This window comes from Bufo bufo, chromosome 1, assembly GCF_905171765.1.
Source record: "Bufo bufo chromosome 1, aBufBuf1.1, whole genome shotgun sequence".
Lineage (NCBI taxonomy): Eukaryota > Metazoa > Chordata > Amphibia > Anura > Bufonidae > Bufo > Bufo bufo.
This window is the reverse complement of record NC_053389.1, coordinates 655112485-655133016: the sequence shown is the minus strand read 5'-3', so window position 1 is coordinate 655133016 and position 20532 is coordinate 655112485. Positions and strand designations below refer to the sequence as shown.

At 43.9% G+C, this 20532-nt stretch overlaps 1 protein-coding gene across 1 annotated transcript in view; it reads left to right on the top strand.

Annotated features, from left to right (window-relative positions):
• Positions 1 to 20174, top strand: part of LOC120985817 (aromatase-like) — an 80642-nt gene extending 60468 nt beyond the window's left edge. Inside the window, exon 9 of the mRNA XM_040413986.1 lies at positions 19796 to 20174. Coding sequence (XP_040269920.1) covers positions 19796 to 20041 — 246 coding nt within the window. The 3' untranslated portion in view covers positions 20042 to 20174. The remainder of the gene's footprint in view (positions 1 to 19795) is intronic.
• The last annotated feature ends 358 nt before the right edge of the window (positions 20175 to 20532 follow it).

Genomic DNA, 20532 nt, shown 5'->3' with positions numbered 1-20532 from the left:
CAGGCCAGCACCTCCAAGGCGTAAAGGGCAAGCTCATGCCATGTGCCCAATTTGGAGACCCATAAGTTGAAGGGGGCAGACCAATCATTCAGTACGTGTAGGCGTGTGCACACATACTTCTCCACCATGTTGGTGAAATGCTGCCTCCTGCTAAGACGTTCCATATCAGCTGGTGGTGCTGGTTGTTGTGGCGTGCTGACAAAGCTTTTCCACATTTCGGCCATGCTAACCCTACCTTCTGAGGTGCTGGCGGGGCCCCAGCTGCGTTGGCGACCTCTGCCTCGTCCTCTGCCTTCGCCTTGTGCTTCCACTGTCCCCCCGCTGTCAGGTGGGAATGCCACCAGCAGCGTGTTTACCAGCATGCGCTTTGTACTTGCGCATCTTACAATCACGCTCCAGTGACGGAATTAAGGACGGTACGTTGTCCTTGTAACTGGGATCCAGCAGCATGGCCACCCAGTAATCAGCACAAGTTATAATGTGGGCAACTCGGCGGTCGTTGCGGAGACACTGCAGCATGTAATCGCTCATGTGTGCCAGGCTGCCCAGAGGCAACGAAAAGCTGTCCTCTGTGGGAGGTGTATCGTCTGTGTCCTCTGTATCCCCCCATCCATGCACCAGTGATGGCCATGAGCTGGTCTGGGTGCCACCCTGCTGTGAACATGGTTCCTTCTCCTGCATCTCCTCCTCCTCATCCTCCACCTCCTCATCCTCCAGAACTGTGCCCTGGCTGGACAATTGTGTACCTTGGGTTTGTAGGTGCAGGAACCCACCCTCGTAGCCACTTGGGAATGACTGGCCGGGAAACCCTACGAAATGATCCCTCTTCCTCCTCTTCCTCCTGTGCCACATCCTCTTCCATCATCGCCATGAGTGTTTTTTCAAGGAGGCATAGAAGTGGGATAGTAATGCTGAGAACGGCGTTATCGGCACTGGCCATGTTGGTGGAGTTCTCTAAACAGCGCAACAAGTCTCGCATGGAGGCCCAGTCATTGGTGGTGAAGTGGTGCTGTTCCGCCGAGCGACTCGCCCTTGCGTGCTGCAGCTGAAACTCCACTATCGCCTGCTGCTGCTCGCACAGTCTGGCCAGCATGTGCAAGGTGGAGTTCCACCTTGTGGGCACGTCGCATATGAGGCGGTGAGGGGGAAGGCCAAAGTTACGCTGCAGTGCTGACAGGCGAGCAGCAGCAGGGTGAAAACGCCTAAAGCGCGCACAGACGGCCCGCACTTTATGCATCAGTTCTGACATGTCGGGGTAATTTTTAAAGAATCTCTGCACCACCAAATTCAGCACATGCGCCAGGCAAGGGATGTGCGTTAAACCGGCTAGTCCCAGAGCTGCTACGAGATTTCGCCCATTATCGCAAACCACCAGGCCGGGCTTGAGGCTGACTGGCACAAACCACTCATCGGTCTATTGTTCAAGGCCCGTCCACAGCTCCTGCGCGGTGTGGGGTTTGTCCCCCAAACAGATACGTTTTAAAACTGCCTGCTGTCGTTTACCCCTGGCTGTGCTGAAGTTGGTGGTAAAGGTGTTACGCTGACCGGATGAGGAGCTGGTAGAGGATGAGGAAGCAGAGTAGGAGGAGGAAGCAACAGGAGGCAAACTGAAGCGCCCTGCAATCCTCGGTGGTGGAAGGACATGCGCCAAACTGCTATCCGCCTCAGGCCCAGCCACCACTGCATTTACCCAGTGTGCTGTTATGGAGATATAATGGCCCTGACCTTGCTTACTTGTCTACGTATCCGTAGTCAGGTGCACCTTGCCACAGATGGCGTTGCGCAGTGCACACCTGATTTTGTCCCCTAATTGGTTGTGAAGGGAAGGGATGGCTCGCCTTGAAAAGTAGTGGCGGCTGGGCACGACGTACTGTGGGACAGCCACCGCCATAAGGCCTTTAAAACTATCCGTATCCACCAGACGGAATGACAGCATTTCAAAGGCAAGTAATTTAGATGAAGAGGCCACGACTGCAGCAGAAGAGGAAGCAGGAGGAGCCAGAGACCTTTCTTGGTTTTTGAGGGGTCTACTCCACTGCAGCTCGTGCTTTGCACTTAAATGCCTGGTCATGCAGGTTGTGCTCAGGTTGAGAACGTTTATGCCTCGCTTCTGGCTCTGATTGCACAGCGTGCAAACCACTCGTGTCTTGTCGTCAGCACATTGTCTGAAGAACTGCCACGCCAGGGAACTCCTTGGAGCTGGCTTTGGTGTGCTCGGTCCCTTGCTGCGGTGGGCAGTAGCAGGCGTACTGTCTAGAGGACGGCCGCTCCGCTTTTGCACCCTGCTCCCTCTTCTGCTGTGCTGGTGGCTCTGTGCGACCACCGCCTCTTCCTCCGAACTACATCGGTCACTCGCATGGCCTTGATTCCATGTGGGGTCGAGGACCTCATCGTCCTCCACATCATGTTCCACCCAGTCTTCACCCCTGACTTCCTTGGCTGTATTTCAAATGCCTAATTCAAACCCCTGTATGTAGAGGTGGTATCTCAGAGGGCCTGAACCTCTGTAGGCCTGAAGTAAATATATCTTTGCACAAAATGGCTGTATTTCAAATGGCTGTATTTCAAATGCCTGATTCAAACCCCTGTATGTATAGGGGAAATCAGACACGGTCTGAACCTGTGTAGGCCTGAAGTAAATATATCTTTGCACAAAAAGTCTGTATTTTAAATGGCTGTATTTGAAATGCCTGATTCAAACCCCTGTATGTATAGGGGGTATCACACACGCCCTGAATCAGTGTAGGCCTGCAGTAAATATATCTTTGCTCAAAAAGGCTGTATTTCAAATGGCTGTATTTCAAAAGCCTAATTCAAACCCCTGTATGTATAGGGGGGATCACACACGCCCGGAACCAGTGTAGGCCTGAAGTAAATATATCTTTGCACAAAATGGCTGTATTTCAAATGGCTGTATTTCAAATGCCTAATTCAAACCCCTGTATGTATAGGGGGGATCACACACTCCCTGAATCAGTGTAGGCCTGAAGTAAATATATCTTTGCACAAAATGGCTGTATTTCAAATGGCTGTATTTCAAATGCCTAATTCAAACCCCTTATGTAGAGGATGTATCTCACAGGGCCTGAACCAGTGTAGGCCTGAATTCAATATTGGTGCACCAAATGGCGGTATTTAAAATCTCTGAATGTAACCCAAATGTATTAAGGGTGTATCTTACAATGACATCTGCATCAAAGGCTGCCAACTATTTTTTTTGTGCCAAAATGAGTGTTTGTTTAAAAACTGAATTTGACAGCAGTATATAAGCCTGTAATTTCACACGTGCTGATGCTGCAAGGCCTGTATTTCTACCTTAAATTGCACACTAACTAATACAGATGTTGTAGTTTGCCCCAAAAAATTTGGATTTGAAATGTCCCAAAAACTCAGATGCAGTGCTGGTGCACTGAGCATGCATAAAATGGCCGCCGCCACCGCCACCCACCTAACTAACAGAATTCTAAAAGTTAGTATTTTTTGGTCAATGAGCTCAGGGCAGGGTAAAACGATTGTGCCCTGCACCCACACAACTATTTGTCTGTAGATCGCTGAGTTAGATTCTCTCCTATGCTCTCCCTGAAATCACAAGTCCAGCAGCATCCTCTCCCTACACTTGTAACAGCAGAGTGACGTGCAGCGCTACGGGACTCAAGCTTATATAGAGCCTGGGTCACATGCTGCTCTGGCCAATCACAGCCATGCCATTAGTAGGCATGGCTGTGATGGCCTCTTGGGGCAAGTAGTATGACGCTTGTTGATTGGCTGCTGTGCAGCCTTTCAAAAAGCGGCAAGAAAGCGGCGAACACCGAACCCGAACTTTTACGGAAATGTTTGGGTCCAGGGTCCCAAAATCCTAAAGTTCGGTACGAACCCGAACTTTACAGTTCGGGTTTGCTCAACCCTAGTTATAAGGTAATTTCTAAATAATTTTAATTCCATCATTCCACAGTGAAAAAGATTATTCACAAGTGGAACATTCAAGACAGTTGACAATCTTCACAGGAAGATTAGAAAAAGTCTGAACAAGTATGGCTTGTTTTGGAAGGGTTGCCAGGAGAAAGCCTCTTCTTTCTAAAAAAAAAAAAAAAAAAAACATGACAGCACGGCTTACATTCACAAACTTGAATCTCTATAAACTTCAAGACTTCTGGAACAATGTTCTAAAAACAGATAAAACCAAAGTGGAGATGTCTGACTATAGTGTACAGCCCAACATTTGGTGAAAAACAAACAGCAGATCAACACGAAAACCTCATACCACTTGTCAAGCATGGTGGTGGGGGAGGGGGTAATTTGGGCTTGTTTTGTAGCCACAGGACCTGGGCACCTTGCAGTTACTGAGTAGACCATGAACTCCTCTATATAACAAAGTATTCTAGAGGCAAATGTGAGGCATCTATCCAACAGCTAAAGCTTGCCAGAAACTTTTTTTTACGCTGGACGATGAATCCAGCAAATCTACAACAGAATGACTGAAAAAGAAAAGAATGATGGTATTGCAATGGCCCAGTGAAAAGGCAGACCTCAACCCAATTGAAATGCTGTGCTGGGACCTTAAGAGAGTTGTGCATAAATGAGTGCCCACAACCCTAATGAACTGAAGCAACATTTTAAAGAAGATTTAGCCAGAATTCCTCCAGAATGATGTGACATACTGATAAAGTCATACAGAAAATGATTTCTTCGTGTTATTGCTGCTAATAGTGGTTCAACAAGCTTTTGATTCAGGGGATGTACTTTGTTTTTTACATATAGCTTTTCCATTTTGGCTTCCTTTTTTTTTTTTATAATTATTAAAAGGGCAAGATCTGTTGTGGGTTTTCGCTTATCTGAAATTGTATTTACCTGATTTTAATACCTTCTAAGGGCCAGATATTTTTTTTTATTATTCCCAGATACATTAAACCATAGAATTCAATATAGCTGTACTTAGTTTTTCTCATGGCTGTATATATCCACATGACATTTCCCCTTATCTGCTGTATGGTCTTTGCAATGTACAAACAACACAACCTATTCAAGGTATATGACTCAACCTATAGCGTCATTACTATACATTCCCGCTATGGTCTCAAAACTTACAGGGCATCTCACCCATAGTAGTGCACATACATTTACTATTTCCTTGGTGATATTCAACCTCTTTAAATGCACAATAGTACACCACATATCATTACATTATGGAAAATTATGGGTACAAGCTACATGGTACACTTAAGTTCTGGGAAATATAATAGTATGCATAACCATAATATAATATTTTTTCAGGTTCACGGTCACTCCGATCGAACAAGTTCGATCAAACGGATATAATGTTATCCAGACTCTGAGAAAACGCAAGATGTTCTGGATATACAAATTGAATTGTCTCAATCCATATGGCCTAAATGAAGCCTTTGAAATTAATTTATGAAATCCCCCGATGTTTCACCCCCGCCCCAATATTTATTTCCTCCTCTCCTGCATGCCCACATTTTATTACCCCCTTTTTTATGCTACTACTAGTATACATGAAATCCCATATACCTTCCTTTTTATCTGCCCGAGCCTAGACACTTATACAAGGATCTATTGATTATCCAGTAAGCTATTCCACATATAGTTTACCTCTATCCGGCATTAAGTGGACCACTGAAATATAGTGATTTCTCAACCACATCCTACACATCCTTTTTATTCCATTTATCCTTTTTACATTCCTACTATACCCTTTTAGTGTCTCCTACCGATATTGATCCAGTTTCATCACACATACTAGTGTACTCCAGCACATTATATATATTTTACGCACGTTTTATAGTCATAACGCACTATACCCACTTATTTATAGCCTCCATTATATATAAGGATCATTTTATATAAGGATCACTATATTATTCATAACAGTTATATGCAAATATTATATTCTGCCTCCAAGTATTTCATCTGACTTACTTGTACTCAATACATCTTAACAAGGATTACTGTATTTCTTAAATAATGTAACACAAATATCGTTTGTGTTTCACTTTACTCTTATTTGCAGTATAAAATGAGTTTATTTGAGCCAGCCCTCTCCAACAGCATATTAGGAACGGACTTAACTCCCTCTTCCCAGCCAAACTCACACTCCCCCTCTCTGACGTGGCATCAACTTCTGGTTGCCGAGAGAGGGGGTGTGACGTCCCGACCATGTGACCGGCCGCTGGACCATGTGACCGGCCGTCTCCTAATGCAGCCACACCTCCCTAGTTGCTGCCTCCGGCTGACGGAGGTCACGTGCTGCGCGATAGGTCATGTGATCTCATCACATGACTCTCCAAGGTCCTGCGCCCACATAGACTTCCCGGAATTATTACCAAGGTCCTGCGCCCACCTAGGCTTCCCAGAAATTATTACCCTCACGTCTGAACTAAAAATAGAGATCGCACCACTGTGATGGTCGATCCTATGAGTAAGGACTCAGAGTGAACTGAATAAAAGTTATTATTTTTTAAGTTTGCACACAACTTTCCCCCTTAGCTTTACTAAGCTTTGAGAGCTCTCCCAGCACTGCCCACTGACCCGCCCCCTCCCGCCCCCTTGGCTTTTGGCGGTTTTTTACAATGTATTTAAATGTATGCAATTTTGCTTTTATGTATGCAAGTCAATTGTACATGAAGAAGGGGTATATCCCCAAACGCGTTGTCCTGCTTGCTCAATAAAAAGAACCCTCATTCTATTCCAACCACTGGGTGGTTTTTGCGCTGTGGAATATTCCCTTTTCTCTATTTGAACTACTGGCTTATTGAGGGATTCCAGGCATCCCTGAACAGAAGTATTCATCCCGGGCTGCATACCATCCGCTGTGAGGGGCTTGTGCCAACCTGATACATATCTACATTAGAGTTGTGCCTAATATAGCACAACTCTACCAGGTGAGCCTCCATTCATTGGAGATACTACTTTTACCTATTTAAGACGTTATTACCCTATGGTGCGCCATTTTTTATTCTACAGTGGAACGAAGCCTGCTTTTATTACTGATCTGCTCCGCCCTTTGTTCGGAGTTCTTTGGCAGCACATAGGATCTACCGATTCCTGAACAATATGGAATATGTCCAGAAGCGGCTCGAACAAAGAGAACGCTTAATTTCACAGCTTGTACTAGCCCCGCCCATTATGGCGACTGATGCCACAGAAGGGCCGGACACAGCACCTGATGAAATTGATGAAAAAACTTTGTCTTCCTTTTTCTTTGAACTAGAGAAACTGATGACCAGTGAAATTCAGCACCAATTAGACGCTGAATTCCTTGAAATTTACCTCACAGAGGGACTCGTCCCTAGGGGACTTCGCCTACGCTTCAAACATTCGTTTGAAGATGATGTTGATTTTTCTAGAGACTGGGATAATTATCTACTGTCATGTGCTAGGGGTCTGATGTCCAGACTCGCAGCTAAAAGGAAACAAATAGCTGTGGGCCTGGACACAAAAAAACTCCATCATTTTAAGATATAAGTCACACCGGTCCTTTACCAAGTATGAGAGAGCGATTACAGCACGAGCTATGGCTAGAGAGAAAGATATTCTGAACAAAAAGGCAGGCAAACTGTCAAGGGATAGAACTGATTTTGAGACTGATAACATCAAATTCTGGACAAAACCTATGGGACCAACAACGAACCCCCAGTTAATGTCCAGAGACCCACCACTTACCAAATGGCCACAGATCCTAACACGAGAGATCCACCCAACATTGCCCACCATGGCGGCTCCAGACCCCAGCATAGAAGCACGTACACCCACAGTAGCAGACATGTCCCACCCTCTAGGAAGCAACACTCCACCAGGTATCAAGCCCGCCCAGTGAAGCACCCCCATCGTTTCAGTCAACACACATCCAATATACACTATTCGCCTGCCACATCTGAAACTATACATTCAAACATCACAGTTGCCACCCCATCCATCATCATTGAGTTATCCCCCAAGATTGCTCATCCCTCTGCTACGATTGATATGGGAAGTTTCCCTTCCCCTACACCCATCCCAACCTTGGGGTGTTTCAGTGAGGAAGTGCTTTCCAACTGCGCTCCCCTTAATTTACCTCCCACTTCTTTCATCAAAAGTTCCTTACACAAATCGTTGCCCAGGCAATCCACCACTCCGGTATCCCCATCCACATCGGTAGAATTGTACTCACTCCTCACAGTACACACCGAGTCCCCTACCCAATCCTGCACTATTCCTGCAGGAAGTATCACTCCACCGTCAGGTCAGACCTGTTCAACTACAGAACTGGATTTTGGAACCACTACCCTCTCAGACCTCTCATTGCAGATGACCAAAGGCCAGCTTTCTTTTTTATCCTTAGCTCCCCTACTCACACCGGTCTCAGCGTACCCAATATTAAAAAGTCCAACCACAGTCACGATAACCAATTATTTCCGCCCGCTGGGAACCAGACCTTTAAAAAGAAAAAATGTAGGAGAGGAAGTAGGGGGGGCCAAGCCCAAAAGAAGAATTTAAAGTCAGCATGCAATCAGAGGAAAGAGATAAAGATCTTTAACCTTTCCAGTTATCTATTAAATCAAGAAGAAACAAAGGTTTTATCCAAAGGTCTCTCATTCTGTCCATCTGCGAAAGTTGATGGATTCAACCTCTTCCTTGATTTACACAACTTCATCAGAAATCTTACTTTGAGGAGGCATTTCAATATCATAGCGAATCATAAAAAAAAAGGCGGACCCAGCGGAAGTACTGGCAGATTCCATACCGAAGGAACAGTTCATTAATACTGATCTGAGACCACGCTCCAACTTTTACCCCGTACACCATAGGGGGAATTTTATAGAAATTTTTTATGATTTGGTTTTAGATGATTTTAGATCAATCGACAAAATACCAATCGAAAAACATAATCTCAGCGCTAAAGAGAAGTTGGCTATCAAACAATTACAGGATAACTCGGATCTAATAATCCGCAACGCGGACAAAGGAGGCGGCATCGTACTACAGAATAGGAACGACTACATCAAGGAGGCGATACGTATACTGTCTGACACTGAATACTACCAACAGCTGGCCGAAAACCCTCTCAAGGAACACCAGCAGTCATTCAAGGCCCTCATCAACTCAGCATCCCATATCCTGAGCAAAAAGGAATATAATTAAATCCATGTCACAGATCCAGTCATTGCCACCTTTTATCACTTACCAAAAATCCACAAAAGTATCTCCAACCCTCCTGGTTGCCCAATCATCTCAGGCATTTCATCACTCACATGTAACTTATCCCATTACGTTGATATTTTTTTACAGAAATATGTAGTACAATTACCATCCTATCTCAGAGATTCCACCACTTTAATACAGCTTTTACAGAACGTTGAATGGAAAGAAACATACCACTGGTTGACCTTGGATGTCACATTGCTTTACTCAAATATCCACCACGATTTGGGCATCAACTGTGTAAAAAGTTTTTTAGATACTGATGACCAATTACTATCAGAACAAAATGATTTTATTTTAAGAAGTATTCATTTTATTCTCACTCACAATGTTTTTAAGTTTGAGGACACTCTGTATCTACAGACAAAAGGGACCGCGATGGGCACGCGTTTCGCGCCCAGTTTCACTAATCTTTTTATGGGGGTTTTTGAGGATACTTTTATTTACAAATCGAAATATTGGGCACGAAATTTTTTACCGTCGTTATATCGACGATCTGATCCTGATCTGGGAGGGGGATCTTTTATCAATTAATAGTTTTATTGAACACCTCAATTTTACCAACTGGGGCCTAACTTTTTCAGGCATAAGTGACAAGTCTACAGTTGAATATCTTGATCTTGAATTAAGAGCAAACAATGGAACAGTCAACACACGAACATTTTTCAAAAAAGTTGACTGCAACAGCTACCTGGAATATTCGAGCAAACATTTCAAAAAATGGAAGAAAAACATCCCATTCAGCCAATTCAAGCGGATTAGGCGAAACTGCTCCAGGAACGATGACTTCATTACACAAAGTAGGGTCATCCGATCTAGGTTCCTACAAAAGGGCTATCCAACAGATATTATAGATGCAGCCTTCAATAAAGCTAAAACATTCACACAATCAGAATGTCTGGTAGGAACCAAAAAACAAAATGATAGGAAACGCAGTAACACTAATTTTTTAACCACCTATAATAGCAACCATACGGATATCCGGAGAGTCCTGTCCAGACACTGGTATATACTGAAAAAGGACCCCTTTCTGAATAAGGAATTAACGAAACAACCGTCTTTAGTTTTTAGAAGAGCGAGATCACTAAAAAATATGTTAGCCCCTAGTAAATTGAAAAATAGACAGGAACAAGTAGCCAGACCAGTCAGCTCCAAGACACCGGGGAGCTATAGGTGTAACCAATCGAGATGCCTTTGCTGCAGATCCCTAAACATCACCACATCCTTTTCGGGCCGAAATGAGGAATCTTTTACAATTAAGGATGAATTGAACTGCGGATCATCAAATATCATTTATCTCATCACATGCCCATGTAACCTCCACTATGTGGGGCGCACTATACAAACCTTGCGCAACCGGCTCAATAAGCATAGATCTAATGTCAAGAAGAAGTTCCTCCAACACAGCATCTCTAGACATGCCACTGTCCACCATCAAGGCTCTTTTTTCGGGTTCACGGTCACTCCGATCGAACAAGTTCGATCAAACGGATATAATGTTATCCAGACTCTGAGAAAACGCGAGATGTTCTGGATATACAAATTGAATTGTCTCAATCCATATGGCCTAAATGAAGCCTTTGAAATTAATTTATGAAATCCCCCGATGTTTCACCCCCGCCCCAATATTTATTTCCTCCTCTCCTGCATGCCCCCATTTTATTCCCCCCTTTTTTATGCTACTACTAGTATACATGAAATCCCATATACCTTCCTTTTATCTGCCCGAGCCTAGACACTTATACAAGGATCTATTGATTATCCAGTAAGCTATTCCACATATAGTTTACCTCTATCCGGCATTAAGTGGGCCACTGAAATATAGTGATTTCTCAACCACATCCTACACATCCTTTTTATTCCATTTATCCTTTTTACATTCCTACTATACCCTTTTAGTGTCTCCTACCGATATTGATCCAGTTTCATCACACATACTAGTGTACTCCAGCACATTATATATATTTTACCCACGTTTTATAGTCATAACGCACTATACCCACTTATTTATAGCCTCCATTATATATAAGGGTCATTTTATATAAGGATCACTATATTATTCATAACAGTTATATGCAAATATTATATTCTGCCTCCAAGTATTGCATCTGACTTACTTGTACTCATTACATCTTAACAAGGATTACTGTATTTCTTAAATAATGTAACACAAATATTGTTTGTGTTTCACTTTACTCTTATTTGCAGTATAAAATGAGTTTATTTGAGCCAGCCCTCTCCAACAGCATATTAGGAACGGACTTAACTCCCTCCTCCCAGCCAAACTCACACTCCCCCTCTCTGACGTGGCATCAGCTTCTGGTTGCCGAGAGAGGGGGTGTGACGTCCCGACCATGTGACCGGGCGCTGGACCATGTGACCGGCCGTCTCCTAATGCAGCCACACCTCCCTAGTTGCTGCCTCCGGCTGACGGAGGTCACGTGCTGCGCGATGGGTCATGTGATCTCATCACATGACTCTCCAAGGTCCTGCGCCCACATAGACTTCCCAGAATTATTACTAAGGTCCTGCGCCCACCTAGGCTTCCCAGAAATTATTACCCTCACGTCTAAACTAAAAATAGAGATCGCACCACTGTGATGGTCGATCCTATGAGTAAGGACTCAGAGTGAACTGAATAAAAGTTATTATTTTTTAAGTTTGCACACAACTTTCCCCCTTAGCTTTGCTGAGCTTTGAGAGCTCTCCCAGCACTGCCCACTGACCCGCCCCCTTGGCTTTTGGCGATTTTTTACAATGTATTTAAAGGGAACCTGTCATGTGGATATTTGATTATAATCTAACTAATTATATACAATCATTAACTACTAAAAAGTACCTTAGATGTATTCACTTACTGGTGTGACAGATGGTTATCTCATAATATACACACAAAGATGCCGCATGCCGCATGCTAATGAGCTGATTGGAGTCCAGCGTGATGTCATTGAGTCCAGCGTATATTTAATTCAGAGCTATAGCCACTCCCCTGCCCACCTGCTGCTGGTTCATATGGAAACAAACTGTCATTCAGCAGCAGGTGGGCGGGGAGAGTCAGGAGCTCATGAATATTCATGACTCATCATTATCAGCTGGAGCTTTTCAATACAAGATGTCGGCAGATTGACTGGGTCAATTAAAGAAAGTGACCCAGCATTGTGCTAAGAGAATCAGTCACTTATTTATGTTGCCCTTAGTTAGGACACCATAAAACTGGTGACAGGTTCCCTTTAAATGTATGCAATTTTGCTTTTATGTATGCAAGTCAATTGTACCTGAAGAAGGGGTATATCCCCGAAACGCGTTGTACTGCTTGCTCAATAAAAAGAACCCTCATTCTATTCCAACCACTGGGTGGTTTTTGCGCCGTGGGATATTCCCTTTTCTCTATTTGAACTACTGGCTTTCTGAGGGATTCCAGGCATCCCTGAACAGAAGTATTCATCCCGGGCTGCATACCATCCGCTGTGAGGGGCTTGTGCCAACCTGATACATATCTACATTAGAGTTGTGCCTAATATAGCACAACTCTACCAGGTGAGCCTCCATTCATTGGAGATACTACTTTTACCTATTTAAGACGTTATTACCCTATGGTGCGCCATTTTTTATTCTACAGTGGAACGAAGCCTGCTTTTATTATTCATAATATAATAGCAATGTTGGCATGGTCTAGCAATTCTCAAATAACAGATAAAATAGGTAGTATTGCCACTGCGACAGGGTTAAGCAGTAACCAGTATGTCACCAGCTACTGTAAAGGATGCAGTTGTCTTTGTAAGAGGGGCAAGGCTGATTTCCAAACTCCTCCCTCAGAGGGGAATGCTAATTCCCTATACTGAGTCAAGTCATAATAAACAATGCCACCTACAGACAGCTTTTGGGACTGCATACAAAGCATAATAAAAAGCATGAACTGATTAAATAACATCAAATCAAGAACAATTTCCAAGTACCTTGTTCTGGGGTACTGCTTCCAGTATACACCCTTTCAGATTCCAAGTTGAATACAGAATGGCGATTCCTGTCACTGTGCAGAAAGACCTGGCTGAATACTCCCCCGATTGGATGATCAGGCTGTCTTTCAGCCTCTGTGCCAATCACTGCACCCCCCCCCCCCCACACACACACACACACACACACACTTCCTCCCAGTGTCATGTGATTCTTCATATTCTTATGGTTTTACCCACCAATATTCACAGTAAAATGGTGCTGGGTGCCATTGTTACGCAATTAGTCTGAAACGAATCGCCAAAAGTTCAGATTTGTTTGCTGACAAATTTTTCGTGAAATTCCTAAGGAATCGTTTAGAATTGATTCGCTTTTCTTATCTAGTGTGACTGTAATGATGATCTATACAATATTAGTTATTTATTTTATGCACTTATATAGTGATGCTATATTCCGCAGCGCTTTACAGATATTAGCATCACTCTGTCCCCAACGGCGCTCACAATCAAAGTTCCCTATCAGTATGTCTTTGGTGTGTGGGAGGAAACCAGAGTACCCGGAGGAAACCCACTGACACACATGGAGAACATACAAACTCCATGCAAATGTTGTCCTTGGTCGGATTCGAAGCTAGGATCCCAGTGCTGCAAGGTACCTGTGTGAGCCACCAAGCTGCCTAGTTATAAATTATTACAATATTAGAGCAAAAGGTTAAGTTTATTGGGGAAACTGTACAGCTGAAAGGCAGCTCTAGTACCCTGCTGGGCCACCTCTAGCCTGGATACAAGATGAGATATGGTTGGGTATGGAGGCATACAGGTTCTGTAAGGTATCCTGTGGTATATCTGCCCACGGATGTTGCAGCTGGGTCTGTAGATCCTGCATATTTGTAGGTTGCTGAAGCTGGCATCCCAGCTGGTCCCATAAATGCTAAACTGTTGATAAATATAGTGATCTGGCAGGCCAATAAATTGTTACAATCTGGCACAGGCATTCCTGGGAAACCCTTGTTGTGTGAGGGCAATATCCTGCTGAAAAATGCCAGTTGCCACTGCTGGAAAAAAAGAACTGATTTTGAAACATAAAAAAAAACTAACTTCAGAACTTAACAGTTATGGTCAGTTTTCAGTGTTCGCCAACGAACACATGCGGGCTGCCATCTTGACTCACCCGTCCCGCGATGCACAGGTAAGCCCTTACCTGTGCCTGTGCCGGGAGCCGGTCTGAAATCAAATGCGGTCACTGGGAGCAGGCAGTTCCGAGAACAGCCGCCGGGGGCCTTCATCTGGTTGTTCTCTGAACTGCCTGCTCCCGGTGACCGCATTTGATTTCAGACCGGCTCCCGACACAGGTAAGGGCTTACCTGTGCATCGCTGGACGCGTGAGTCAAGATGGCAGCCCGCATGTGTTCATTGGCGAACACTGCGAACTGACCATCACTGCTTATTAACTACTGGTACATAACTCCATGTGGCATGTATATGCAAATACATAAAACTCATGGTGCCTGAACAGAACACTATGTGGAAACATTTGGCCATGATTGATACCAATGTTTCATACAACCATGAGCATGAAGCAGAAAGAGCAACTGTATTTTCATAGTACAAACTAATCTAAGATAATTTGTAATATATTTTGTCAGAGAAAGATGCATCCTTCTCTTCTTATTAGACTCTTCTCTTGCATCTCCCCTCTTCATTAAAGGGGTATTCCGAAATTTTCATACTGATGACAGTAGAGGTCATCAGTATCTGTTTGGTGGGATCCAACACCCAGGACCCCCGCCGATCAGCTGTTTGAGAAGGCAGCGGCGCTCCTGTGAGCACTGCTGCCTTCTCTCTGCTTTTCCTTGACCAAATGACGACTTGTTTATGTGTCTCATGGCCAAGGAGCAGCTCAGCCCCATTCAAGTGAATGGGGCTCAGTGTGATACCAAGCCCAGCCGCTGTCTTTGCAAAATAGATGATCCCTACATATAAAGTCCTGGAAAACCCTTTTAACCGCCTCCGGACTGCCTAACGCAGGATCGCGTTCCGGAGGCGGCAGTCTCAGGCAGAGTCACGCATATATGCGTCATCTCGTGAGACGCGAGATTTCCTGTGAACGCGCGCACACGGGCGCGCGCGTTCACAGGAACTGCAGGTAAGCGAGTGGATCTACAGCCTGCCAGCGGCGATCGTTCGCTGGCTGGCTGTAGATGCAATTTTTTTTAACCCCTAACAGATATATTAGACGCTGTTTTGATAACAGCGTCTAATATACCTGCTACCTGGTCCTCTGGTGGTACCTTTTGCTTGGATCGACCACCAGAGGACACAGACAGCTCTGTAATAAGTAGCACCAAGCACCACACTACACTACACCCCCCCTGTCACTTATTAACCCCTTATTAACCCCTGATCACCCCATATAGACTCCCTGATCACCCCCCTGTCATTGATCACCCCCCTGTAAGGCTCCATTCACATGTCCGTATGTGTTTTGCGGATCCACGGATCCATGGATCGGATCCGCAAAACACATACAGACGTCTGAATGGAGCCTTACAGGGGATGTGATCACCCCATATAGACTTCCTGATCACCCCCCTGTGATTGATCACCCCCCTGTAAGGCTCCATACAGACGTCCATATGTGTTTTGCGGATCCGATCCATGGATCCGTGGATCCGTAAAACACATACAGATCTCTGAATGGAGCCTTACAGGGGGGTGATCAATGAAAGGGTGGTGATCACCCCATATAGACTCCCTGATCACCCCCCTGTCATTGTTCACCCTCCTGTAAGGCTCCATTCAGACATTTTTTTGGCACAAGTTAGTGGAAATTGTTTTTTTTTTCTTACAAGTCTCATATTCCACTAACTTGTGACAAAAAATAAAATCTCACATGAACTCACCATACCCCTCACGGAATCCAAATGCGTAAAAAATTTTTGACATTTATATTCCAGACTTCTTCTCACGCTTTAGGGCCCCTAAAATGCCAGGGCAGTATAAATACCCCACATGTGACCCCATTTCAGAAAGAAGACACCCCAAGGTATTCGCTGAGGGGCATATTGAGTCCATGAAAGATTGAACTTTTTGTCCCAAGTTAGCGGAAAGGGAGACTTTGTGAGAAAAAATAAATAAATCAATTTCCGCTAACTTGTGCCAAAAAAAAAAAATCTTCTATGAACTCGCCATGCCCCTCATTAAATACCTTGGGGTGTCTTCTTTCCAAAATGGGGTCACATGAGGGGTATTTATACTGCCCTGGCATTTTAGGGGCCCTAAAGCGTGAGAAGAAGTCTGGGATCCAAATGTCTAAAAATGCCCTCCTAAAAGGAATTTGGGCCCCTTTGCGCATCTAGGCTGTAAAAAAGTGTCACACATGTGGTATCACCGTACTCAGGAGAAGTTGGGCAATGTGTTTTGGGGTGTCATTTTACATATACCCATGCTGGGTGAGATAAATATCTCGGTCAAATGCCAACTTTGTATAAAAAAATGGGAAAAGTTGTCTTTTGCCGAGATATTTCTCTCACCCAGCATGGGTATATGTAAAAAGACACCCCAAAACACATTGCCCAACTTCTCCTATGTACGGCGATACCACATGTGTGATACTTTTTTGCAGCCTAGGTGGGCAAAGGGGCCCACATTCCAAAGAGCACCTTTAGGATTTCACAGGGCATTTTTTAAAACATTTTGATTTTAAACTACTTCTCATGCTTTAGGGCCCCTAAAATGCCAGGGCAGTATAAACAGCCCACAAGTGACCCCATTTTGGAAAGAAGACACCCCAAGGTATTCCGTGAGGGGCATGGCGAGTTCCTAGAATTTTTTATTTTTTGTCACAAGTTAGAGGAAATTGATGATTTATTTATTTATTTATTTTTCTTACAAAGTCTCATATATCACTAACTTGTGACAAAAAATAAAAACTTCCATGAACTCACTATGCCCATCATGAAATACCTTGGGGTGTCTTCTTTCCAAAATGGGGTCACTTGTGGGGTAGTTATACTGCCCTGGCATTTTAGGGGCCCTAATGCGTGAGAAGTAGTTTGAAATCAAAATGTGTAAAAAATGTCCTGTGAAATCCTAAAGGTGCTCTTTGGAATGTGGGCCCCTTTGCCCACATAGGCTGCAAAAAAGTGTCACACATGTGGTATCGCCGTACTCAGGAGAAGTTGGGCAATGTGTTTTGGGGTGTCATTTTACATATACCCATGCTGAGTGAGAGAAATATCTCGGCAAAAGACAACTTTTCCCATTTTTTATACAAAGTTGGCATTTGACCGAGATATTTCTCTCACCCAGCATGGGTATATGTAAAAAGACAACCCAAAACACATTGCCCAACTTCTCCTGAGTACGGCGATACCACATGTTTGACACTTTTTTGCAGCCTAGGTGGGCAAAGGGGCCCACATTCCAAAGAGCACCTTTAGGATTTCACAGGGCATTTTTCACACATTTTGATTTCAAACTACTTCTCACACATTAGGGCCCCTAAAATGCCAGGGCAGTATAACTACCCCACAAGTGACCCCATTTTGGAAAGAAGACACCCCAAGGTATTTCGTGATGGGCATAGTGAGTTCATGGAAGTTTTTATTTTTTGTCACAAGTTAGTGGAATATGAGACTTTGTAAGAAAAAAAAAATCATCATTTTCCGCTAACTTGTGACAAAAAATTAAAAGTTCAATGAACTCACTATGCCCATTAGCGAATACCTTAGGGTGTCTACTTTCCGAAATGGGGTTATTTGTGGGGGTTTTCTACTGTCTGGGCATTGTAGAACCTCAGGAAACATGACAGGTGCTCAGAAAGTCAGAGCTGCTTCAAAAAGCGGAAATTCACATTTTTGTACCATAGTTTGTAAACGCTATAAGTTTTACCCAAACCATTTTTTTTTTACCCAAACATTTTTTTTTATCGAAGACATGTAGAACAATAAATTTAGAGAAAAATTTATATATAGATGTAGTTTTTAAAAAAAAAAATTACAACTGAAAGTGAAAAATTTCCTTTTTTTGCAAAAATTTCGGTAAATTTTGATTAATAACAAAAAAAGTAAAAATGTCAGCAGCAATGAAATACCACCAAATGAAAGCTCTATTAGTGAGAAGAAAAGGAGGTAAAATTCATTTGGGTGGTAAGTTGCATGACCGAGCAATAAACGGTAAAAGTAGTGTAGTGCAGAAGTGTAAAAAGTGGTCTGGTCATTAAGGGTGTTTAAGCTAGGGGAGCTGAGGTGGTTAATTCCCAATTTACTGCTCAAATCCATCTTCAGAGAGGTTGGGCTGTCTGCTCACTGAAGGATCAGATTTCATAGAAGTCTATGGATAGGGGAGGGGGAAAGAGGAGTAGGGAGAGGCTGCTGGAGACAGGTTCAGACAGAGACAGAAAGGGAGACTGCTACTAATTTGTAAGCAATTACATTTTTTTATTAACTGCTGGATTTAAAGTAAACTGCTTAGTTCAGCAGTATAATGTCCTTCATTATTGCTTCTTATGAGGCAGGGCTACAGAGAGTTAGGCCTCATGCACACCGTATGTATTTTGCGGTCCTCAAAAAACGGATCCCAAAAAATACGGATGATGTCCGTGTGCATTCCGTATTTTGCGGAACAGAACAGCTGGCCCCTAATAGAACAGTACTATCCTTGTCCGTAAGGCGGACAATAATAGGACATGTTATTTTTTTTGCAGAACGGAAATACGGACATATGGAAATGGAATGCACACGGCGTACCTTCCTTTTTTTTTTTTTGCGGACCCATTGAAATTAATGGTTCTGTATACGGTCCGCAAAAAAAACAGAACATACATGGAAAGAAAATATGTTTGTGTGCATGAGGCCTTAGGCTACTTTCACACTAGCGTTCGGGTGTCCGCTTGTGAGCTCCGTTTGAAGGGGCTCACAAGCGGCCCCGAACGCATCCGTACTGCCCTAATGCATTCTGAGTGGACGCGGATCCGCTCAGAATGCATCAGTCTGGCAGCGTTCAGCCTCCGCTCCGCTCAGCAAGCGGACACCTGAACGCTGCTTGCAGCGTTTGGGTGTTCGCCTGGCCGTGTGGAGGCAAGCGGATCCGTCCAGACTTACAATGTAAGTCAATGGGGACGGATCCGTTTGAAGATGACACAATATGGCTCAATCTTCAAACGGATCCGTCCCCCATTGACTTTCAATGTAAAGTCTGGACGGATCCGTCTGAAGCTACTTTTACACTTAGAAATTTTTCTACAATATAATGCAGACGGATCCGTTCTGAACGGATCCCAAGTCTGCATTATATGAGCGGATCCGTCTGAGCAGACATCAGACGGACCCGCTCTGAACGGTAGTGTGAAAGTAGCCTTAGTCAGCAAGATCCCCTGTTTCTCCGTGTGAAGTGCATGGGCAGACATGATACCAACTAAACTCTGCGTAACAGCTCAGAAAAAAATACAATTACAGACAGATTACAAAGTTAAAAACTGCTAAAAACTCTAATTTACTCTTCTTCATGTTGATGTTGGTGGTAGTTTTAGCCTTCATAGAATTAAATACATTATATATAAGTCATACGATGTAGAGAGTCACAGCCAAGGTACTTACTCTTTTATATAATACTATTCTGTACTGTTTTCCTGATTATTCTAGGTCCCATATCGCCACTTTCAGCCTTTTGGATTTGGTCCCCGGGCATGTGCAGGAAAATACATTGCTATGGTGATGATGAAAGTGATCCTGGTGACTCTACTGAAGAGATACAAGGTGCAGAACCTGCAAGGACGGTCTTTGGAGAACATTCACAACAACAACAATTTGTCCATGCAACCTGATGAAGCCCAGTCCTCATTAGAGATGATCTTCACTCCTCGCCACACAAATCAGCTCACAAACTAGCACACAACATATTCACTTATGCCAAGTCTTAAAGTCTGAAATGTCATTTATCTAGTCACTGTGTTGGTCTGTGTTAAATATTGAGCCAACTCTTGCTATTGTATGAGAGCTGTAATTCCAGTCTGACATGCAGTTCCGGTATCTATTTTATGTATATTTAACAATATTATTATTAACCACTACAGGACCGCCGTACGCAGGATTGCGTCTTTGCAGCGGCCCTGTTATTCCGAGTGGACGCGCCGGCGCGTCATCTCGCGAAACGCGAGATTTCGGGCAAAGCCGGCCCGCGCATCGCGGGCAGGCAAAAGTTAAAGGAGTATTTAGTCATCAGCCTGCCAGCCAATGATCATCGCTGGCAGGCTGATGATTTTCAAAAAAACAAATCAGAAGCCAGTTAACACATTATATTTATAAATATAATGTGTTAAATGGCTTCTGTGCTCCTCTGCTGGTCCTTTTCGTCGGTTGGTCCCAGCAGAGGAGCACAC